The 25,908-nt window shown below is 42.7% G+C and overlaps 1 protein-coding gene across 5 annotated transcripts in view; it reads right to left on the bottom strand.

The window, feature by feature from the left end:
- Window positions 1–25,908, bottom strand: part of NPHP3 (nephrocystin 3) — an 83,816-nt gene that overhangs the window by 51,728 nt on the left and 6,180 nt on the right. For 4 of the 5 annotated variants that reach the window (XM_088462810.1, XM_088462813.1, XM_088462814.1 and 1 more), the window contains exons 2-10: window positions 15,351–15,731; window positions 14,787–14,912; window positions 11,986–12,136; window positions 11,294–11,446; window positions 7,220–7,353; window positions 6,977–7,137; window positions 4,776–4,926; window positions 2,357–2,431; window positions 1,540–1,704 (exon numbers count right to left, since the gene is read on the bottom strand). In XM_088462810.1, coding sequence (XP_088318936.1) covers window positions 1,540–1,704; window positions 2,357–2,431; window positions 4,776–4,926; window positions 6,977–7,137; window positions 7,220–7,353; window positions 11,294–11,446; window positions 11,986–12,136; window positions 14,787–14,912; window positions 15,351–15,674 — 1,440 coding nt within the window. In that variant the 5' untranslated portion in view covers window positions 15,675–15,731. Of the gene's footprint in view, window positions 1–1,539; window positions 1,705–2,356; window positions 2,432–4,775; window positions 4,927–6,976; window positions 7,138–7,219; window positions 7,354–11,293; window positions 11,447–11,985; window positions 12,137–14,786; window positions 14,913–15,350; window positions 15,732–17,020; window positions 17,218–25,908 lie in introns of all 5 variants that reach the window. The other variant, XM_088462811.1, reaches the window with a different exon arrangement.

Below are 25,908 nucleotides of genomic sequence, written 5' to 3'. Positions count from 1 at the left end.
CAAATGATTTTATTTTTTTAACTAAAAAAGAAATCCAAGCTATACATCGTAATTATGCCAATAAATTGGTTACTGATGACAATATCAACTAACAATATAATATAATAGAACTGACACAACTATAAGGCAATGTTAATCTACAGCAAAATATCTTACATTTATTATAGACAAACGGGGGAATTACCATGTACTTAGGTGCTCCTCAACATTAATGCTGTGACGAAGTCGACCATATATATACTTATTATTGAGTATTATATACTTAATATACTTATTATTGAGTATATTTACATAAATATATATCATTCACCTATTGCATATGTCTAATGTCCACGGCAGATACCGTTTTTCTGTATCACCCAGTGTTTGACAACCTCTCATCCTTTTTGAAACTGCAGCAGGTTTTTACTTTATGCATTTATATTTCATGCATCACCCTGTATTCATGAATACATTTCATTTTATGTCTACACTGACCTATGTCATCTATACGGTCGACTCCGTCACAGCATTTATGTTAAGGAGTGCCTAAGTACATGGTAATACCTACTTTTAGACACACAATTCAGACTTTGGTTTTCACTAGGGAAATCCATTACCATTCACGGCCCGCTTACCCTCAACAGGAGCGCCCGGTTTCACCAACACACCACAAAAACGGGGGAATTAGCCCCGATAATTTTTTGCACGTTTTTATTTCATCCCCATTTTATTAGCGCACAATTCAATTAAATCCCGTTTTTATCGGGATTCGCACGAAAACACATAGGTCCGTGAACTAATCACGGATTCTATGTATTTTCATTGACACCATCGCGAATATGGGATTTTATTCTCAGATCCTGCTGAGGTGATAATAGCTGCCGGCATCCACGCTTTGGGGCTAATTGAATAGCCCCAGGGAAACCATTATACCACAGTAATTTACCGCAGGTAATTGGATTCCCCCCAAAATGTTTTAAGCTTTACAATAATAATTATTTCGTACAATCACTTTGTCCTGTAATGATCTTCATCTTGAACTAAAGAAACAATTATTTTTTACGCTACAAAAGTGAAACAAGTGCAGATGTATTCAATATTTTAACGTAAAACAATAAACAGAACTTTAAAATAACTAATGTTGGCCATACATGTTACAATTATCGGGACGATCCACCTGTTATCGGCGGATCACCCCGATAATTGTAGCGTGTGTGCGGGCGACCGAGGGTTAAATATTGCTCGGTCGGGCATGCAGGATTGTCCAGCATGCCCGTCCGATGCGATATTTACCCGGTAACTGTCGGCCGCATCGGGCAGTGTATGCCCAGCGCGGCCAACAGACAGACATTTCCTGTGTTCCTTCCTACGGAAGGAACAGGGAAATGTCTCCTCCCCCGGGGGCGGAGCGCGGATGTCGGGCTATACACTGTGAGATTTCTCTCACAGTGTATGCCGGCGACATCTGCAGCTGGCAGCCGGCCAGATAAAATGTCTGTCGGTCTGACAGACATTTTATCTGGCTGTGTATGCCCAGCATAAGCAATGTTCACTCACCTTGTCAAAGCCCAGCTCACACGTTGATTGAGACGCCTGCTGGAAAGCCTCCATCTGTTCTTGTTCATCATGAACATCCCACAGCACATCCCCAAAGTCATCATCTTCCTGAACTGCTGGGTCGTCCTTGGCTTCAGGGTCAGAGATCTCACCACCCAGCAAATCCTGCAAAGAAAGATCACTTCTTTCTATCAACACCATTGCACAAGCTAATAAAGGCATGATGGCCTGGAATGGTTTAATCAATATGACAGAGGAAGCAAATTAGTATGTTGGTCACCATATCTTCAATCAATACGCTATCGTACGAGATGGAAGAAAATTAGAGGAACAGATCTACGCCATATCTTCAATCAATAAGCTATCGTACGAGATGGAAGAAAATTAGAGGAACAGATCTACGCAATTGGACAATAACTTTCATATTATATGAATAAAGTCATACCTTGCAGTTGTTAAAATTACACACCACAGTGTTCCCTCTGGCTTTAGCAAATTAACGAACAAAAACATAATAACAATAAGTGGCACCTCACAACAATTCTCAGTGATGGAACCAATGTAGCCCAGAATGCCATTGCGATAAAGCCTAGTGAATTGTTACATCGTCTTGTGGAATGGATTTTTTTCAAAACAACCAGATATTTCCCTTTGTAACCATTATAGTTACAATTAAAAGGCACATCTAGGATCAATGGAATAATCTTAAGGCAACTGTGAGGTTAAATGAATTGTTACATAATTACCATTGTATATTCCTTAATTCACACAAGTGTTTTCTTTCCTTTTGCTTAACCTTCACTATGTTTGTCCTTACCTGTTTTATGACTTGTTCTACTTGACAGAATGTTTTATATGCTCCTTCGTCAGGATCTCCACAGTGGTCAATGATCTGAAACATACATCACAACATTTATATTTCAAAAGTAAAATGTGTGATGACTACATCAACAGGAAGTTTTGTGCATTTCAATTTAAATAGGATTAATGTTACATAAAACAATAAATATATTTATTAGGAGGTTCATGGCTATGCAAAGTTCCCAAAAAGCCCTCTGAAAGTGAAAGCACGGTTCTTTACCATAAGGCCTGATTCAGAGTTGTACTATATCAACGTCTTCGCAGTTAGGCCATTATCGGCCGCCTGCACATGCATCAAGGTAAATTATCGTAGTCGCTCGCAAGTATTTATTCGCAATATGATTGACAGTCAGGGAGCATTTGGGGGAGATAAAGGGGAATGTCTGCTAAAAATGCAGGTGTGTCACATCGTGCGTCAGCGATCCCGTATGCTGCTGCGATGGCATTAACAGCTCAGAATCAGGCCCATAGTTATCACGCACTAACAGACATACAAGTAAATTTATGAAAGTGCTTTTTTTTTTTTTTATGGTTTCGAACCCCTAAATTGCATGCGGTTTAGGTGAAATCACAATTATACAGTAATGGAAAAACCTTCCTCCCTAACACTAACAGGCCGTGTCTATTTATTATTTATTAACAGTTTCTTATATAGCGCAACATATTCCGTTGCGCTTTATTGTAAACATTAATAGAACAAAACTGGGTAATAACAGACAGATATATAGGTAGGAAGGCCCTGCTCGCAAGCTTACAATCTATAGAGTTCCTTAGCATTGGTCCGAACATTTAAAGGGTTCCTCAACAAAGGTTGCCCAGTAGCACTAGGCCTTGCTGGTACTCCTGGACTAAGAGTACCAGGGGAAGAAATTTATTAATTTCCACCATACAGTAGATATTATAGTTAAAAATAGTACCCTCTTATTAATTTCTATTACTAATAGTGCCCCCTTATTTCTATGATTAAAAGTGCCCTCTTATTTATTAAGACTATAACTAATAGTGTTCCCTTATTCAAAATAGTAATTATGATTGCCCTCTTATTTATAACAGTTCCTGCTTAATAATAATAATATTAATAATTATTAATGCTCCCTTATGTATAACAATAGTGCTCTCTTATTCATAATAATAATAATAATAATAATAATAATAGAGACTCGATCCAAATAGCCACAATGATCTTGCGGATGCGAGTCATCGCTGGAACAGCTGCACTTTATAGAAGCCCGGACTCGCACAAAGGTGCTCACAGCCCCATAGGGTTCCGAGCAAAACTGTGCCAATTCGAGCTCAGAGCATGGCGCAATGGTGCGAGTTCAGGTGCTGTTGCCGGTGTTTTAACGGTGAGGCAATGGCAACTCGCACCCTTCGTGCAGAGCTGGTCCTAGCCAAATTGGTGCCCTAGGCAAGATTTTGGGTGGTGCCCTCCCCCATAGGATCCTGAAAAAAAAACACGTGGCATCACAGAAGGGCTGTGGTCTCACTGTGCTGTGGCCCCTTCCCCATTGTGCTGCACTCCCAGCACCCCTCACCCGTATAGATCACAGCAAAGCACCCCTCTGCCAGCACAGCACCCATAACCCCTCTACCAGCACAGCACCCGCGCTAACCACTAGCCGTCGTCCAGGTGCCCCGTCCCCGCAAACCGCCGCTACCCGCTCACTGTTTGCTGCTGCCAGGCCCAATCGGAGCTGCCAGCTGAGCTCCAATCATGAACACTGCCCAGTGACAGTAGCAGCTTCAATAGTCTCAGCAGCAGGTGCCCCGGCTGTGCCTGCCCCGAACCTCTGCCGGCCCTAGGCGGGCTTGGGTGCCCCTAGGCATTTGCTTAGTTTGTCTATGCCTAGGGCCGGCTCTGCCTTCGTGGACAATTGGATTGAACCCTTAGTATCTCTTTTTATTATTAATATCAATAAATCAACAACATTCTTCCTTTATTCATTATAATAATAGTGTCCCTGTGGATACCAGGTAAAGAGAGGAGCACGGCCCATTAGTGATGGGGAGGAAGAGATTTTTGTGAACATTTTTCACTCATGCTAACATCCAAGATAGCTGAAAGTGCCTGCACTTTGCGTTATCTTGCCGGCCACAACCCCCTCTTCATTCTGGCATTTTTTTTACTGCAGGTATTCATGTAGATTGTGAAATTGCAGGTTAACATATTGTACTTTTTCCATATAAAACAATAGAATTGAAGATTTGTAGCCGGTGGTCTGATATTGGCGCTGTTGCAGGGATTCTCCTGGCAGTTTTGACTTTAATAAATCCAATTTATTTAACCAAACAGATGTCTGACAAATGTACCCCATATACTGTGTAATATAAATCATCTGGAAAGTGTCCCCCAGTCATTGCTGCCCATTTCATACCTTAGTTTTATTAGTTTTATTTGGATCTTGCTCTATCAGCTGTTGTATGCAGTCTGAGCTGCTGTCGTAATCCTCAATTTTGTGATAAACAATCCGAGGCTTCGCCTCAGTATTCCTCAGGAATGCTTCCGTACAGTCCTCCCACAGAGAGCTACATTGTGGGTTAGAAACAATGTTAGGGACAAATGTACACCAAGATAGGTTAGATAGGAACTGTCAGTAAAAGAATATTAACATTATGCTGGATACTTAGGGAGGAATGCAATTAGGTGCGAGATAGGTCATGTAAGCAGCTCACGCAGCAAACTCACACCACGAATTTCAGTTGCAAACTCGCATTGCTTTTTCAGAGCAAATTTGTGTTTTATTGTGTGCACCACCCTGAGCAGGTGAAAAAGTAGGGAATATCTTTATCGTAGCAAAAAATGTCGGGACACAGTGCAAAACCTCTGGTACTCCCCTCCCAATGAATAATCATGCACTCGGAAGGGATAAATTAGCATAATTTGGCCAACATGTCAGTTTTTAGGTGAATTTCTCTGAAAAGCTCAATAATGTGTTACATGATGTGGGACAGGTACATGGAGGTGTAAATGGTGTGGGACAGGTACGTGGAGGTGTAAATGGTGTGGGACAGGTACGTGGAGGTGTAAATGATGTGGGACTGGTACGTGGAGTTGTAAATGGTGTGGGACAGGTACGTGGAGGTGTAAATGATGTGGGACAGGTACGTGGAGGTGTAAATGATGTGGGACAGGTACATTGTATCATCTAAGACATTGCTTAGTACTTGTTTCATTCTTTCCATTGACATTAAAATGAAGATTGCTTCCCACCCTACAATGTATAAGAAAGAGTAACTGTAAATCCTGCAACTCTCTGAGAATTATAGCTACACTGACCAGGAAGTAATTTACATTATTATAGTTTCAAGACTTGTGTGGTTTGCATTCACTAGAGCAGTGATTCCCAACCTCGGTCCTCAAGGCACACTAACAGTTCTGGTTTTAGTGATATCCATGATTGTGCATAGATGGTTAAATCAAATCAACTGAGGTACTAATTAAGTCACTTGTGCTCAAGTATGGCTATCCCTAAAACCTGGCCTGTTAGTGTGCCTTGAGGACCGTGGTTGGGACCCCCTGCACTAGAGGCTAGGATTATTAAGACATAAACAGAGATCATATCCATTTATTAAGTAGAGAAATATTGACTTATTTTTGCGATAAGCCTAGTAGCTAGTACCAATGTGGCGCCACTAGTGTCGGTGTCAGCTAGTCCGCTAAATGGAAACCTGAAAAGAGTGTGTGGCCTTTCAGGGAAGGTGCGCGGTCTTGCAGCATTCCCACATTTTCATCACTCTGGGCGTGTGACCAGCACTACCGCAGATGCTGGGCTGCCCCCAGAAACTCTCCCAGCACTGCCAGATCCTCAGTGACCGGGAGCAGGGCTCTACACAAACATCTCAGTAAAGCGCCTGGCTCCCTGTCCTTGAGGAGGACCCAGCATTTTGGTGTCACCACCTCAGTTGGTGACACCTGGTGCGGACCGCACCCCAAGCACCCCTTAGTGACGCTACTGGCTACAACCCATATAGAGACTGAACAACATTTTCCCACAGAGCACTATAGGGAGTGGGCAATGCATAGACATATATTTATTATTACCAGTTACATAGTGTACCACATTAACCCTCACCTTTGGACATTGAAGTTTTATACACACATTTTATTTTCTTTACACAATTATATACTATTAATTTATACTATCTTTTAATATTTTGCATGTTATGAACTTTGAGAGTCTTTGATTTATTTAAAATGATTCAAATTTGTTTTAATGTGACTTTATATGAAATATAGTGCCTCCCATTAGATTCCTCTTACTTTCCACAATGTTGCTCACCCTTTTGAATTTATAGCAAAAACTGTGTTGTATGTGTATGTATTCCTGCCAGGGAGTTTTGGAAGACTGCACATATATATATATATATATTTAAAGGTTTTCATTTTGAAAAGCAACACCTCTTTACATGAGTACACCCTCTCATTTAGCTCATTTTTGTGAGTTCCATCTTCGGATTTCCCCTGTTACCTGATCAAAGCTAGGAAAGGACAGAGACAACTGTTGTCATGTGAGTATGTGCTGACCAGGGAGGGGGTATACCCTATTAACCCCATTAATATCTATGCAAATCCTACCTGGATAAAGAGGAGCACATGAATAATATAACCATGGAGCTCTTCTCTATTTCCAGCTTCCGCACAGCAGTGTACTGGTTTTCACATTCTTCCGGGAAATTCACAACTTGAAAAAAATAGCCCAACGTTTCACAAATCCTCTGAAGCTTTGGGGAGTATACCTACAAGCACACAAGAAGAAAGAACTGTTCCTAGTTCCAGATTACTGAAAAGTGTATTAAATTAATTTATATTAGTTCTCACCCTTAAGAAAACATCCAATTCAGCCTGGGTATCCTTGGTGTTTATTAGGTAACAACGCACAGTGTTACTCCACAGGGATTGAGAGAAGAGAGGTGTGACCTGTAGCAAGCTGGTTACTGCTGCATCCCAATCATCTACAAAAAAAACCCATTAGAGAATGGTATGGATCAAGTCCTCACCTTAGGCTGTGTCACAGGAGTAAGCTCCTGTAAGAATAAGTACACCCATACTCACCAATGCTGTATTGCCCAATGGTGTGTACACAGGAAGGTGAGCATAGATGAAGCTTTCCAAACAGCTCATAATGACAAACACTGTTTTTGTACTTTGAGGGCCTGATTCAGAGCCGGATGCTATTTGCACTCGCTCGTTCAGAAAAAGGGGCCGGATATTTTAATTGAGCGCTCGCTCTTTGCGGTCTGTTGACGCCTCTATGTCTGAGCGAGCGAGGAACGAAACATGCGCTCGCTATTTTGTAAAGACGCCCCCTGGCCGTTCGCATCATACGTCATCTCCGCTATTTATTAGATTAATCGAGTACATCGAAAGGCGTCTGAACTGCTCGCAGTGCTTGTGGTAGGATTTTCGTACCGCAATCATGCGAACAGTTCAGGCTAAGAGACATCCAAGTGACGTGGCCGATGACGCTGCTTTGTTAATTATGCACACCCTTAAAACTCCCGTTATGACCGTTTGGCACGCCTGGGTTCGGATCTCTACTCCCCGTTTTCAAGCACCTTCCCCTGTTACCACCCACAAACGCCTCATCCTGTCACTCAAAGTAGCAGGCACTCGCTATTTTGCGAACACACGATTTCCAACCGCACTGACTGGTTGGCGCATGCGCATTACGACCCATACGCATGCGCAGATGTGCGAACATCGCTCGGAGCTTACGAGCGGCTCTGAATCAGGCCCTGAGTCATTTTAACAAACACCAGATAGACTATGAATAAAGACAGCACCTAATGATAACTATTATGACATTTGAGCTGTGCTCAACCTTCCTTCGATCGATCAGCCATAATAACATTATGACCACTGACAGGTTAAGTGAATAACATTGACCATCTCGTTACAATGGCACCTGTCAAGGGGTGGGATATATTAGATAGCAAGTGAACAGTTAGTTCTTGAAGTTGATATGTTGGAAGCAGGATAAATGGGCAAGCGTAAGGATCTCAGCGACTTTGGCAAGGCCCAATTTGTGGTGGCTAGACGACTGGGTCAGAACATCTCCAAAATGGTATTTCTTGTGGGAATTCCCGGCATGCAGTGGTTAGTATCTACCAAAGTGGTCCAAGGAAGGACAACCGGTGAACCGACAAGGTCATGAGCACCGAAGGCTCATTGATGCGTGTGGGGAGCGAAGGCTAGGCCGTCTGGTCCTATTTCACAAAAGAGCTACTGTAGCATAAATTGCTGAAATGCTGGCTAGGATGAAAATGTCAGCGCACACACAGTGCATTGCAGCTTGCTGCGTATGGGGCTGCGTAGACCGATCCAAGTGGGCAGCACTGAGGTTCTAATCCCACTACAGCCCTAACTGTGTGGAGTTTGTATATTCTTCCTGTGTTTGCATGGGTTTCCGCCGGGTGCTCGGTTTTCTCCCACACTCTAAAAATATACTGGCAGGTTAATTGGCTCCCAACAAAAAAAAATAACCCTAGTGTGTAAGTGTGTGTAGGAAATATAGATTTTAAGCTCCACTGGGGTAGGGGCTTAAGTGAATAGCCAAATATTCTCTGTAAAGAGCTGCGGAATATGGCCCTCATTCAGAGCCGCTCGCTATTCAAATGAACCGTTCGCTAATTGCGGTCTGTTCACGCCTCTAAGTCTGAACGAGCAAGCAAAACTTGCGGTTGTAATTTTGAAAAATACGCCCCCTTGCCGCTTGCACCATACGTCATGTCCGCTATTTATTAGATTAATCGAGTACATCGAACAGCGTATGAACTGCTCGCTATTCTTGTGGCTGGTTTTTTCAACCGCTATTTTGCGAGCAGTTCTGAGTAAAAAAAAACCAAGTGACGTGGTCAATGACCCTGCTGTATTAATTATGCACTCCCTTAAAAGGCCCGTTTTGACCTTTAAGCACGCCTGCGTTCGAATTCCACACCCCCGTTTTCAAGCACCTTCCCGTTACCACCCACATACGCCTCCTTCTGTCACTCAAAATAGCAGGCATTCGCTATATAGCGAACAAACGATTTTCGGCCGCACTGACTGGTAAGCATGCGCAGATGTGCGAACATCGGTCAGAACGAACGAACGGCCGCTTAAGAGCGGCTCTGAATCAGGGCCTATGTGTGTACTATATAAAAAACTGATAATAAATAAATAAAAGTGCCCATAATTACTGCACTGAGTAATATGATATGCAACACTTTTATGTCTGTGTGCGACCGAGTCAGAATTTGTATACGAAGTGCCACGATGTGCAGTGGCCACAAATTTATTTCATGCCAAGTTCCGATGTACAGATAAAGGTGCACACAGATATACAAGTGTCACATATCAAATTAAGTGAAGTGGTTTTGGCCCAGTGCGTTGTGACTAAGATGTACATTCTACTGAAAAAGACGCTACACCGCTTGGCGCAGCTCACTTGCGCCAGGCAACTTGTGCCACATGGCATATTGAGGCTAGGTGTACACATCTATACAATGGGCACATGAGCGTCAGAACTGTGCCATGAGCAATAGAATAAGGTGGCCTGGACTGATAAATCATGTTTTCTTTTACATCATGGGGGTGGCCAGGTGCGTGTGCGTCATTTGCCTGGGGAAGAGATGGCACCAGGATGCACTATGGGAAGAAGGCAAGCCGGCAGAGGCAGTGTGATTCTCTGGGCAAAGTTCTGTTGGAAAACATTGGGTCCTGGCATTTATGTGGATGTTATTTTGACATGTACCACCTACCTAAACATTTTTGTAGACCAAGTACACCCCTTCATGGCAACGGTAATCCTTGATGGCAGTGACCTCTTTCAGCAGGATAATGCATCCTGCCATACTACAAACATTACTCAGGAATGGTTTGAGGGTAGGAAAAGAGTTTAAGGAGTTGGCCTCCAAATTCCCCAGATCTCAATCCCATTAAGCATCTGTGGGATGTGCTGGAAAAACAAGAACGAACCATGGAGGTCCCACCTAGCAAATTACAGGACTTATAGGATCTGCTGTTAATGTCTTGGAGACAAATACCACAGGACAGCTTCAGAAGTTTTGTGCAGTCCATGCCTTGACGGGTTAGAGCTGTTTCGATGGTACGAGAGGGACCTACACAATATAGTCAGCAGCCAATTAATTTTCCAGTTTGGTGTTGGAGTGTTGCGGGTAACTGGTGTTTTTGGATTTAACCCATGCAAGCATATGGAGAACATACAAATGCCACACAAATAAGGCACTGATCATGAATCAAACGTATAACTCCAGTGTTGTAAAGCAGCAATTCTAACCAATGTGCCATGAATCAGTGATTATAATGTATGCTGCCAGGAACATGCTTTAAAAGAGAACACAGACCTGATTCAGAGTTACTAACCAAAAATATGAGCAAACAAGGAGCAAATTTACTCCTGGAACAAACTATGTTGCACTACAAAGGGGGCAAATGCAATTATGGGCCTAATTCTAAGACGGACGCAGTAGAGCTATGTTTTTAATCATATTCGGTTTTACATTTTGTTAGTACACAGTCGTAGCAAAAATATAGACGCACACTAGCAGAAATGTATGGGGCGTTCCAGGGCGGTGACTGGGAGATAATAGGGAGGTGGATAATAAGTACGGTAATGTTGAGGGGATGTCACAGGCGATTCACTGAAAGCAGTCGCATACACAGGAGGCCATACTCAACTAGAGAATCTGCACCCACCATTCAGACAAACGGTTGAAGTTTGGAATTAAGCTAGGACACCCCCCTTCCCAACTATAAATATCTATGCACATTCTAAATCCGCCTCCCTTGTAGTGCTACATGGTTTTACCAAGGTGCAAATTGTTCCCTTTTTTTGTTCCTAAATCTGAATCTGGCCCTACATGTCCTACAGTTAATATGGAGCTGACTTACCTCTGTTTACATTTGCAAATGGCCCTTCAACATCAATAGAACTGTGAGCAAACTCGGGGCCTCGGAATGACTGCTGGAGCTGCATCATGCTGCCCATGGAAGGCTCGCTGCCTAGTGCTCCACTGGTCCAGTAGTCGCACTGCGTGCCAGGAACTTTGTTTAAGATAAATAAAATGTTTTTATAGGTGATCAAATAATAGAAATGTTACAATTTTAAATTTCCAGAAATGTCACATTATTTTACATTCCAACAAAGAGAGATCTTATCTTTAAGGGTAACAGCACATGAATAATGCTCTTAAAGCAGGTCAGCAAACGTGTGACAGGAACTCAGCATTTACACTGCCTGCATGGACAGGCACATAAGAGCGTAAGGGGTATATTTACTAAAGTGCGGGTTTTTAGAAGTGGAGATGTTGCCCATAGCAACAAATCAGATTCTTGCGATTATCTTCTATAAGGTGTTCGATAAATGTTAAGTAGAATCTGATTGGTTGCTAATACCTTATAGAAGATAATAGCTAGAATCTGATTGGTTGCTTTGGGCAACAGCTCCACTTTTAAAAAGCCACACTTTAGTAAATACTTGTGTCACATTTACAGAGCTGCAACATGCAGGTGCACAATGCATATGTGTGACAATAGCCCAATCCTATTGTAATGCTATTTTTTGGTAACCAATTGATGATTACCTGTCACTTCTGTGTCATTGTCGTCAGAATCTGATTCACCAGGATCAAACACCTGTATCCCTTGGGCCTGCAATCTTTGGAATTTAGCCTCAAGGTCTCTCTTGGCTCTGAGTAAATCCTGGATCTCCTTTTCTTTTGTTTCTCTAAAGATCTGTTTCCAAAGAGTTGTACAAATTAGTATATTCTCATTTAACTGAAATATGGAAATGTGGCCTGAGATATCAGGGGAATAACACCACTGAGCCTCATGATGGTTGCATAGGCTGCTTCAGCTGTAGTTCCAAAAAACAAAGCAAAAATATTATATTAAAACACAGAATAGTAAAAATTACGGAGTGTAAAATATTATTGTCATGTGATAGGAATCACTCATTTGGGAATGTATGTTGTGTGTAAGCTGGTATTTAGACAGTAAAATATGTAACCTTCAGAACACTCTGGGTCCATAAACCAATTTTTAAGGCCAATCTTAAACTTTCATCACTTTTAGTTTACAACAGAAATAATATTATATAGATTTTGCACTCAGTTATCTCGCACTTATATGATTTTCCCATAGGAGAACATAGCATCGGCTCATCACTAATGTGTACCTTTGTACTTCCCATAAAAGCTGGTTACCACATGGTTGTTCTGGTTGGAATATGTGCTAAGTATTCAGATTTACCTTCTGGAATTAAATTCCGAAATTTGATCCATTACCCTCCACAAGAAAAGATAATTAACAGTCCAATAATCTTTACTTAAACTTTGTTAAAATGGATGGACAATATCCATCTATTTAAATAGAAAATATTGCACTCACCAAATTTTAAAGTATCCAAAAGGTGAAGTTTTATTACCATAAGAAAATGTCTATCAAAGCCATCAGGTAACAATCAAATACAAGGTCAATATTTAGATTCTTTTCAGAACCATTTTCAAGAAACAAATATCCACTAAAGCCAAACGTTAATAAGCTATTTAAATTGTTACCCGATGGCTTTGATGTACATTTTCTTACGGTAATAAAACTGCACCTTTTTGTATACTTTGAAATTTGGTGAGTGCCCTCTTTTCTATTTACATTTATAGAGATATCCAAGTATGGATTCCCGAAGGAAATGCCCCCCTTTGCTGATGACTATTACGTGAGCACCTGGACACATTATATGATTATATATAAACTTCCCAACATTGGGCCTGATTCAGCATGGATCGCAACTTCTAAAGTGTACACAGACAGACGATTGTGCATATGCATCGCAGTGCGCGTGCGCAAAGGCATCACTGTGATCGCACAGACCACGGAGAGCCAACGAGAGTGATTAACAGACAGTGAGTGTTTGGGGGCGGTGATCAGCGAAATGCAGCTGTGTCTGTCCGTTTGAACGCGGTTGCATGGGCGTGCATAAATTAGCCACTGCAACGGCATACGCAGCTTGTGTACTCACTGCGTGCTACCAGGTTAGCAATTTCTGAGTAAGGTCAGACCTGCTGTAATTCTGCGTGAGGGGCCGATGTTACTTGATGTTACCGATGTATACGCAGGACTGCAAGGTATTACGGATGTGAGATAGCGGTAGTGGGCACCTCTATGCTGGCTGTTCGACGGCATTGCGACAGCATTCATTAGCATGTTTTCTAAGCAGGGCTGCGTGCGTAATCGCAGCTGCGATCACACTAGCGATCCATAATGAATCAGGCCCATTATCCACAACCAAAAATGTATAACATTACAGAAGGAAAAGGGCAAACAGGTATGTAAAATTATAAAAAACACTCTGTAGGATGAGTAATGGTTACGACATCCCAAAAGGTATAATGGAAAAGATGAAAAAAAAACTCATGCTAAGGATAATCTATATAATAAAATCAACTGCTGATAAAAGAAATAGACAGATGAGGGGAAAGTGAAAGAAAGAGAAAGGGGGGGGGGCGAATGACAAAGAGAAAAAGCCTGGGGGAGCGCTGAATAGAGAGAAGACGCAAGAGAGAGACAGTAGCAGGATAAAAAGAGAAGGGGAATAGAGAAAGGAGATAGATATTGGGGGAAGAGTGTCAGAGAGACATTGACAGAAGAGAAAGGAGAAATGGGGAAGAGAGATGGCGTAATTGAGGGGAGTACTGAAAGAGAAAAAAAACAGGCAATACCAGGGATAACATCTAGTTATACATAAAGATATAGTAATGTGCTATCCCCAATGTTGGTCCTGTATGTGTATTTGGGAGTAATGATTCAATCCTCACTACACTCTGGGTGGAGATGTATGAAGGACCTTCTAACAGTTGGTAAATATCTGGACCTTCTTCGTCCATTATCGAGGCAAAGTAGGTCCAGACACTGGCTGCATGTATTCAAAAAAAATTTGCCGAAGAGAGAGAGTGTTAACTCACCTCTCCAGTGAATTGCACTCTCACACTCTCCCTCCTTTCGGCATCTGACCGGCTCTTGCAAAGAATCTGAGCATGCGTGGGTCAGAAATGACCAGTGGCACCCGTGGTTTAAAAAAAACAAAAAATAATAAAAAACACCTTTCTTGTTTTTGTATGCACAATCCAGACAGACAGGAACAGTGATGTGTGGTGCGGCAACGACAGCTGCAGCTGTCAAAATCGATAGCTACAGTTGTCGGAACAGTCAGTGTCATTACCGTTCTAACATTGCCTCCCACTTCAGCGCCCTATAATTCTGATCACTTCCCTGCGTTACTACATCAAGGGAAGCAGTAACTACAGTACTTAACGTGTGCGGTTACCAATTTTACACACATCGCCCAACCATACATCTCCCCCTCTATCTGTAGCTGACAATGACTCACCTTAAACTGTCTTTTCACCTTATCTCTGTCATGTTCAAAGGTGGCAGCCCTTTCCATGGCCTGGTATTTAGCTTCAACCGCACTCTCCTTTTCTCTTAGGATCTTCTGATAAGTTTTTTGAAGCGCCTAATACAGTAAACCAAAGAACAGGTGACAACCAACAGAACTAGACCATTTACCATATCTCCCTACATGAGCCATGTAGCAATGCAGGGATCCAAATGGCTAGGTGGGAATGGCTGATGACCAATCCTACACTTGCATGACATGAAGCGCACACATAACTGGAATACAATGGACAGAAATACCTTTGCATAGTGACGTACAGAAGCATCAGCATTGCACTGCATTTTTAGTGCATTGTACCATGTGGTTATCCACATAATCGTACCCCCCTCTCTGTCCAAGATACATGAGAAAAACAAGTTGTTGTGGCTAAGTGGAAAAAGCTTATTTCATATACAGGTGCCTGACTTAACCTCATTAGGTACTTTGTGTCCACTGAGATCACTGATGGAAACAAATGAATACATTTTGCATACAGTATGTGGTTTCTTTGCGCACCTGTAACTCCGCTCTCAGCCTCTTATTTTCCTCATCCAATTTCACCTCTTTCTTCTGCATGGAAGCAATCTCATTATTCTTGCTGACCCGAAATATTTCATACTCCTTCTTCAGTCGCTCATATTCAGCAGCATATTCCAGGTCCACTGATGCAGTGGATTTAAAACTGGCCCCAATTACCCTAGGGCCACGTCTGAAGGAGCTGCGGAGGAGGCGTGCTTTGGGCTTCACTTCTACAGGAATCTCACAAGCTTCTCCTCCACCAGCACCGTAAGTATCTTCAATCACCTCACCGGGGCTTACCAAGGATGATGCTGTGCCCATGGTCGTAGGTATAGATCCCTAAGTAATACTGCTACCTCCCCATAACAAGAACGCATTCTGAAAACACATCAAATATAATATAGTAAAGCAGGTCATGAAGCAAGCAATTATATATTAATTGTAAAATAAAACAAAATACAAAAGTATTTTGAAGTGTTACACATTTTGGGAACTTTTCACTTTTACATAATATTAATATTATTTTATGAAAACTATACATATACTGTATATCTGAAAGTAAGTCTTTCTTTTGAGAACGTAAATGCTGTGTAGAGACTGTCTCTTTTTTTAAATGTCTGAATCTTCTTATACTGTACCCAATAACTTAATAACGTAATAAATGGAGTCTGCTACAATTCTACCACAGCAACTCATAATTTAATGATCAGTGCCTGAAATTTAGGCACTTATTTAAATTGCCTGGTATGAAGTGCATCCATGTTCTAGTCCTAACTGAATATAAATCCCACATTTTGACCTTACATTTATCAAGATGGCCATCCAACTTTCAATACATGTAGTCCTATAGATTGTAAGCTTGCGAGCAGGGCCTTCCTACCTATATATCCGTCTGTTATTACCCAATTTTGTTCTATTAATGTTTACAATTGTAAAGCGCAACGGAATATGTTGCGCTATATAAGAAACTGTTAATTAATAAATACGTTTTTTAAAAGTAACTTGTACGTTATATGTCACGCTATTGCCATCTACAAAGTCATAGCTACAGTGTTCTTTTTTTAACTATTCATGAAATGGAAAAGAGGCAAAGCTATCGGACCAGGCCTGATTCTAAGTCGCACCCAAACCGTACGCAGTGCCAATGTTCACGCAATAGAGCGATGTTTTGCTACAGTATATGCGAGAAAAATTCTGAAGTCTCCTATGGCGCATACGTTACTCTGAGTGTATGCACAAAGGTAGTGTTGTGATTGGACAGACAGTATCAGAAATGTAGCAGAAAACTGATGGGCGGTGACTGGGAGGTGGCTAGTAGTGCACACAAAAATGATTGGTTCAGTGGGCGTATTATAAGTGTCGCAGGCATGTCATTGCAACCCGCTGCGTTCTCAAACCCACCAGCCCTATAGCAGGTGCTCGGTCTTCAAGTTTTGATGGCGTTACCAATGGTGGCATATAAGGATAACATACAAAGACGAAAATGCAGCGCTGTGGATAAACTGTAGTGCATTAATATTTAATAATTAAAAACATAGGCATTTAATTCAATCAATAAAACAGTCATCCAATCCACCATAAATGGCTAGTCCATAGGTGCTTCGGACCGAGTAAAAGTCCCATATAATTGGTGCTGAAATGCTGTGTATTCCAAGCCAGATAATTACCAAGTCCAATGTCCAATGTGAATAGGGGGTCCTAATTAGCAGTGTTGGCAAACTTCCGCAGTGTCTGGTCCCTTGGTCTACGGTATGGCGATGAACCGGTACAGCTGATGCAGCACGTTTTTTGGGATCCTCCAACTGGCACTCTTTGGTTAAAATAGATGGTGGAGACTGGCACAACCACTCCCTGACGCGTTTCGCTGTGACAAAACCACAGCTTTATCAAAGGTGATAGTATGGACTTAGTATGTAGTCCAAGATGGCTGCTGATTTGCTATTTAAATGTTAAGTGGCAACAGCTGCTAATCAAACAGTGTAACAGTCATAAAAAGTATTCTAATAAAAGGAGACAGACTTACCCAAAGTAGGAATATTTATATACATCAAATAATGCGACATGATCATTTGTAAGCCTTGCCGCTAGTCATCTACAATCCTCTGCGCCCACGTGATGTAAACAGAACGTTCATGGAGAGCGGGGGATCATTGGCATAGTAACCCTCTATAAGGATGCTGATTAGTCCGATCTCAACCATGTGACACTCTCCTGTGTCACGTGGTCCAGACCCACGTGTTGAACAAGCATTCCGGTCACATGATGTAAACAAGCAGCAAGTGCTCCGAAAACAATGAACATAATAAACAGACCTACGTTTGCACCAGACACTCCGATCACATGATGTAAACAAACGTCATGTGATCTGTACTAGGCGCTATAAACTAAATGCAATAATAAAAAACAATCTATGACAATCGCATGTTGTAAATAAATGTAGGAGTATTTACATCTCCATCTATAAATAAATGAGTGAGTATATAGATATTAAACCTATATAACACATAACATATGACCATAGAACATGTAGCAATGATACCTAAATGTACATTGCTTCATAATAGAGGATATGAAGCAAACATCCATTGAGTGGGTGATTAATGGCATATAGGTAATAGACAATAACCAAATAATAAATAAAGATGGAAAAATAATAATAGGCAATTAAATAATATAAATAATATAATTACAACTATCTAATAAAAAAAGGGGTTGGATCTAAGTCTATAATAAATTGGGTAATTAGTGTCTGATGACACATACACAATGGAATAAATAGAAGAGACTAGAAGAGTACTGGAAGGCAGAACTAGCAAAAAATCCAACGAAGGGAATCGTGATTCTAGAAGGTAATCGAATTTAATTCTTTCATTTCATTCAGACCCCTGGGATAAAGGGAGTCCATTTTAAATATCCAATATAATTCTTGCTTGCACAATTGCTTAAAGCGATCCCCTCCCCTATTGGTCATAGAGATTTTTTCAATTGCAGTCAGTTTAAGTGAACTACGGTCCCCTTTATGAATCTCTTAAAAGCGCCTAGATACACTGTGTGAAGGTAGTTTGTTGATCATATTTCTTCAGTGCTCCATAAATCTAGTTTTAAGGCAGCGAGGAGTTCGACCCACATATTTCAAATTGCACCCACAGGTGAGGACATAGATAACATACTTTGAGTTGCAATTTATAAACTCCTTGATGGAATATATCTCCTCACTATTGGGTATATAGATATTTTTGGTTCCATTAGCTATGTAATCACATGTGGTGCAACGATTACTGCTACATTTGAAGCACCCCATAGGTCTTGTTGGTAGCCAGTTAATATTAGAGTTTATCTTTTTAGAATTTAAAAAAAAAACTGGGAGCTAACATATTTTTCAGGGATTTATTACGTCTACAAATGAAGATGGGTTTAGGAGGGATTAATTCCCCCAAGATTTTGTCCTGTCTCAGGATATCATAGTTCTTTGTTATGATATTCCTTATCTCTCTATGAGAGTCATTATAAGTGGAAATAAAGGCAATCTTCCTTTCAAAACCCCTCGTAATATTTGTTTCATCTTTTTTTGGTTTTAAGAGTGTCTCCCTATCCATAGCGAGCACTTCAGAAAATGCTTTTTCAATGAGACATGGACATTTGGCCGTATGGATGTGCACAATATAAGGAGTTTGTAGTGACAATTGCATAAACTCGCAGACGGGCGACCACTTTTGCGTGCGACTTTGAATTGGGCCCATTGTGTTATAAAATCTCTTTCTGTGAAGACACCTTCAGAACTATGCACATGTAGCTGGGCAATTCATGTTCTCACCAGTTGGTCAAATAAACATTTTGTTTTTTCGTATCCAGCTTCATCTCTTTGTTATTACAAACATGGGGCCTGATTCAGCGATGTTTGCTATGCCGATATTTACAGAGTTGAGCAATCAGTAAACTGTGCATGCGTCCAAGTCACGCTGTGCATGCGTCAAGGTACATTACCGCAGTCACTCACAGCGACTATTTACTCGCAGTGCATACTTACCTACCCTCCTGATTTGGTCGGGAGCCTCCCGAAAATCGGGTGCCGCTCCCGGCCCCCCGGAAAGGTAGGCAAGTCTCCCGGTCCCCGGCGATCCATCTGGCTCGCCGCCGCTCCCCCCGTGAATACAGTATTATTCCCGTCAGCGGGGGGCCCGATGACGCAATTCGCGTCATCATGTGCCCGCCCCCTGCTTCACCCTGCCATTTATCTTGGCATTGTGAAGAGGGGGCGGGGCCGCGATGACGCGATCGCGTTGTCACGCCCATGCCCCGCCCCCACTGACTAGACATAGTCCGGGTCATGCCCCCTTCTGATGGGACACGCCCCCCTGCTGAGGATGCCCGACAGCTCCCTCCCAGAAGGAGGGAGCTACAAGTCGGCAACTCTGTCGCAGTGTGACTGACAGTCAGGGATCGTTTGGGGGAGTGGTGGTGAAGAACGCAGACTTATTACAACCGTTTATGGGGCATTGCAGATCCTGCGTCTGCAATTCTGTACGCAAGAAATATGGATCCAGCATATCAGCTCCCATTCTGCGTCACTATAGGGTTACTCAGAAGACCACTAATGAAATGATATGCAACCAATGCTGGATCTTTGAATGCAGATGTTTGGATTGACAAAGCCGTAGTTCAATACATTCCTCGGCTTTAGCATACAACTCTAAATCAGGTCCATTGTCTATAATAAAGAGAATAAAGCTACACACAGGTACTACCAATAATTAAAATGTGCAAATAGCATAAATATACAGAAAATACATGCAAATGGTATGTGTGAGATAATACAAAGTAATATATAGGAAGAAAATTGCAATAAAATGGATTCCTCCTCTTATATACAGTATTGTATCGTAAAGCATTATAAAACCATGCAAGATTTAAAAGACTACAGATTGCCTTGGGATGATGCCAGAATGCAAATGATGGAGCTACAATGATGGTCAGTATGATGCAGCTGAAACTTGGACTTAAAGATATTTGTTTAATTTTAATTGTGACTTGAATTTGTGAAATCAAATAAACCAAACATTACTGATGTCATATACCTCAAGACTGTGGACGACAACACTTGGAAGTGATGACATCACTTTCATAGTGAATTAAAAACTGCCACAAGTAATGCAGTCCTCACCTCCCCCATCCAGGCTCCTATAGAGATGGAGTCATATTTTTATGAAAGAGGGGAGTTTCCTCTTTCAAAACTAGTTGCCACCATAAAAGTTAATGTCTGGTGATCAGTGTGTCCACCAGACATTAGCCAATACACTACACAAAACTAATGGAATCCTGGGATGGTAGATGATCTCCCACATCTTGGCTTCCAATAATTAAGGGGCAGCCACATTTGAAGGATTGGAGTCCCTTTGTTTAAATCAGAGAGCCTACTAGTAGCAATTGTTGATCATCAGTCAATATTATCCTTTGCTATAAAAAACATGTTTCCCATATAAGATGGGGAGGACACTGAATGCCCTATCACTCCCATAATCACACTTGCATACATGAGTGTACCCACTTTTTAAAGAGGGGCATTCCCTCTTTCAAAGGAAGTGTCCCTTTAGAAGCTATTGACCAGTGATCACCCTACGCTATGAAAAAATTATTTTGACCCCTTTTTCAAACTATGTGCCCCCGTAGTAGTTGTAGTCTGATCACCAAACAATGACTAAAACAGTGCACTGAGGGGTAAATGTACTAAGAATCGTGTTTAGTCGATTTGGTGATTTTTGGAGATTTTGCATATCAGGGATTTGCTAAACACAAAATTGCACCCAAATCACACCTCAAACACAGCTAAACACACCAAATCGACACAATGCATCATTGGACCAAGGGCCTGATTCAGACCCACTCGCTAGTAAGTGGCCGCTCGTTGCAGACAATGTTCGCTAATGTGCGCATGCGTGTAGTTCGCAGTGCGCAAACTAATACGAGCGATCGGAATGTGCTCGCTCGCCCTGCAAAGACAGCCCAGTGGAATGAGTGACAGGGGAGGCCGTTTGTGGGTGGTAACAGGGACAGGCCAGTAGTAACGGGGGAGTGGAGTTGCGGACGCAGGCGTGCCAGAGTGTTTTCACGCTTTTTCTGGGGCGTGCATAATTAACAGGCAGCATCATAGTACACGTCACCTGGTTGAATTATACACTGAACTGCTCGCAGTGCTTGCGGTAGGGTACAGTCAACCGCAAGTGCTGCGGTCAGATCCGATGGAACCCGATGTACCGATGGCAGTATATACTTCCTGGAGATGATGTACGCTAGTGGGCGGCTAAAGACAGGCTGGTGGGCATCTGTAAACACAAAGTGATTACTCGCCAATACATAGTGGGCGTGCATATGCCTTGCTGTGCGAGCGGCTGCCTTGACGTCACTTAGCTGAAATTCCATACGCTGGCAGCGAGTGGCCGCATCTAGCGAGCGCGTCTGAATCAGGCCCCAAGTCTAGCGTTCCCACTAGGCTGTTTTAGCAGGGTGCGGCACCCTGCCCTCCTTCTGGAGGGCAAAAAGCACCCTGCCCTCCAGAAGGAGGGCAAAAAGCACCCTGCCCTCACAGGCTGCGGGTGCAGTCTTCACCCGCGGGACGCAGTGTCCCGCGGGTGGAGAAATGTGCGGTGACCCGGTCACCGCCGGAGAATAGACGCCGGGCGCATGCGCCCGGCATCTGTTCTCCCTGTCTGCAGCGCTTGGGGGCTGCCCGGCATGTCCGTAAGTGCCGGGCATGCCCCCAAGTATGATGAAAAAGGGGACGGGTCTTATAGACATGCCCCCTTTTATGACCACGCCCCCTTTTCGCCCGTGCGCACAAAGTTGCCCTCTCTAGCTCCGGCACCCTGCCTGCCGCCGGAGCTAGAGTGAACACTACAAGTCTCAAACCCTTATAAAAAGGAGACAAACGCAGCTGCATCACGGTCTGTGATTTACAGTATACATGGCAGAAACAGGCTATTAAGCTGCGTTTGGAAAAAGCTTTCTCCATTTTGGATTCCACCATTTGAATGAAAGGACCAAGAAGCGATAGAAATATTTGTGAAAACATGTTGGGATTATAATTGTATTGGCTTTTTTTCTCTTGAACTTGCAAATCCAACAATTTGCCTGAATCCAATTCAATTAAAATTAAGAATTGCTTGATTTGCGAGTTCAAGCAAAAAAAGACCAATATGATTCAATTCGCACTTCTCACAATTCACAGAGGATCAAAATTGAATGAAAACAGTCAGACAAACACGATTCATTGTAAATTTGAGATTTGGCGCGCAAAACATTCCGGCGATGTCCAGCGAATTGGATTTGGCAGCAAATACGAATCTTAGTAAACGTACCCCTAAAAATAAAATTTTCCACAGATGGGGGTGATCTAATGTCCTGATCTCCATCTCGTGTCAAATAAAAAGGGGTACTCTCACTTAATGCAGAGTTTTCTAGTATAAAAATTGGTAGTGTTTGTTTTGCTTCCATATTTTTTACACACATTTTGGGCCTGATTCAGAGTAGTACACAAACCCAAAGGTTTGCATACTACTCAGATATTAGAACATTGGCGCATGCACAGGATCTGTACTGCGCATGCGCCGGTCCACTACTTCGAGATTTCTCGCATTACTCCAAAGCCACAGCCTGGCTGACATACGCTCATCCGTTTGGGGGCAGAGAGGGGTCGGGGCCAGCCCCGTTCTGGAAAATTGGGGCGTCATGCTGGGAGTGCCGAGGCCAAGGTCTGCGTCTTCCAACCCATAATTCCTGGTATGGCTACAGAGCCCCAAGAAGCAATCTGAGTAACCTCAGGAATACTCAGATTGCATATGGTCTCGCATACGATCCAATGCTGCATTTTAGAATGAGGCACTTGAGTCTGCAATGCTGTCAGGAGGCATCTATTTACTCCAGATGCCTCCTGCTGCATTAGCATATTAGTTGTATGGTATTGCACAGCCACTTCCCTGCAGACACATAGTGAGAGATATTATTACAGGTGTTCTATACTGATTCAGCATGGATCGCAATTGCTATCGCAGCTGCGTAATCGCACACAATGCAGCTGCAAAAATATGCTAATGTCTGCCACTGCACAGCCAGCATAGAGACGCCCACTGCTGCTTTCTCACATCCATAATACCTCGCAGTCTTGAATATACATCGGAGAACATCGGCCCATCATTACAGCAGGTCTAACCTGTCTCAGAAATTGCAAGTCTTGTTGCACGCAGAGTACTCAAGCTGCGTAGGCAATCGCAGTGGCTAATGTATGCATGCCCATGCAACGGTGTTCAAAAGGACAGGCACGTCTGCTCACGGCCTGTCACTCACTCTGCGATGGATTACTGTCTGCGTGCACAATTCCGGTGCACCCGCAATGCAGTGAATATGCAGTACACAACAATCGGATGTCTGCGTACGTGGTTGCAGTTGCGATCCGTGCTGAATCAGGCCCTATGTTAGGCTACTATAAACCTTACACAACTATGGCCCTCATTCAGAGCCGTACGCTCTGAGCAGAGCGCACGCTCTGAATGAGGGCCGGGCTCCATTTTCATGGAGCGTCCTCCTGGACGCTCGTATAGCTGTGGGTCACCACCCACAGGCTATACGAGCGTGCATTGTGATGGTCGCGATGGTCGAGACCATCGCGACCATCGAATTTGCGAGCCGGAGCCTGCGGTTGAGGTTTTCAACCGCAAGCTCCGGAGTGATTTTGGCTCTATCAGAGCCAAAATCACTCCCACTGACATCACTAGTGATGTCAGTGGGCCGGCTTCTGACGGGAGGCGTTCCCGTGGGAACGCCCCCGTCAGGGAGGCACGCCCCCGGCACGCCCACCAAAGGGGGCGTGCTGTCAATCAACATTGACAGCACGCCCCCTTTGATCGGACACAACGAGCGAAGGACTTTCCTTCGCTCGTCGCGTCTGGCGCATGCGCACGACGGAGCTCCCTCCGTCGTGCGCATGCTCAGTCCATAACATCGACCCACTTGCGAGCGGACAGCCGCTCGCGAGTGGGTCTGAATCAGGCCCTATATCTGACACAGTTCAGTGAGAGATTTATAATCAAGAAGGATTGTACTATACACCTGTTATGTGGCAAATTACCCTAGCCCTATACAGAATTGTTACTGTGTATTAGGCATTAGCTTTGTAATACACAGCTTTATTCTGTGGAATGTAACGAATAGAATACTCTTAGCAACAATTGTATCGACACATTTAAGTGAGAGATACTTTGTAATTGATTTGATATTATTGGAGGAGTCATCTGGAGTCGGTCATGAAAATCCTGTTGTGGAGAAATTATATATATATATATATATATATATATATATATATATGTATATATATATATATATATATAATTTATTAAACCCCCGATAGATGATATAAGCACTGATTTATTGACTTATCAGAAGACTCCCACAAGATTCTGCAATGTCACTGTAGTTAAATATTTTACATACAAGAACTGTATAGACAACAGTAGATCGATGGGAACAATTACATTTTAGATCTAATGGTCTTTACTTTAAAGGCATATACATCAATATAGGCAAGATAAATCCGTTGCTAATACTGATATATTTTTATATAGGATTTTTTATGTACTTGTAGGCACACACGGCCTGATTCAGAGATGGGAATAGAGGGCCTGATTCAGACTCGCTCGGGAGCGCTGAGCCCTTGCAAGCGGGTCGATGGTGCCCTAGTATGCATGCGCACGACGGAGGGAGCTCCATCGTGCACGAGACCCGCATAGCGACGGCCAAGCCGTCCTTATGGCTCTCGCACCAAGGGGGCATGCTGTCGATGGGGAGGACAGCATGCCCCCTTTGGTCACCCACAGCTATGCGAGCGGTCAGGAGGCCGCTCCAATTTTAGGTAGGAGGGCACTGATTCAGAGCGAGCGGCTCTGAATCAGGCCCAGAGAGAGATATCTCTCTCAACTGATCATCTTGGTGAAACCATGCTGCACTGCAGGTGGGGCAGATTTAAAATGTGCAGAGAGATTTAGATTTGATCTGTGATGTGGTCAAGAGGGGTCTATTTACCCCAGACGCCTCTTGCTGCATTAGTATATTAGTTGTACGGTATTGTACAGTCGCTTCCCTGTGGCTGTGCAATACCGTACAACTCTGAAATCAGACCCATTGTAAGCATTTAAATTGAGACAGAAAAAAAGCAAAAAAAAAAGGCATTAGCATTTTCAAGTACAGATTTCATTATAAAATCCTACCTATGGAGAATCTGGCTTTTTAATATTTTAGAAAAGAAGATTAATGTAGATTAACGTACTACCGGTTTGCAACAACATTATAGTGTTAGCATAAACGGGAAGGATTCAGATTCATTTAGAAGGGTCCACAGCTTGTCATTATCAATTCGATTTTGCACCATGATTCGGGCATCCACAAGTGATCTGCCTCCCAACAAGCACATATAGTACGTGTCTTTCTTGTGGTCAGTATGGGATGCAATTTGCTTTGTGTTCCTACTAGGCTGCTTTAGCAGGGTGCTGTGCCCTACCCGATTTCAAAA

This window comes from Taudactylus pleione, unplaced genomic scaffold (genome assembly GCF_031769625.1).
Source record: "Taudactylus pleione unplaced genomic scaffold, aTauple2 ptg000053l, whole genome shotgun sequence".
Lineage (NCBI taxonomy): Eukaryota > Metazoa > Chordata > Amphibia > Anura > Myobatrachidae > Taudactylus > Taudactylus pleione.
The sequence above is the reverse complement of the archived record's forward strand: the minus strand, read 5'-3'. Positions and strand labels throughout refer to the sequence as shown.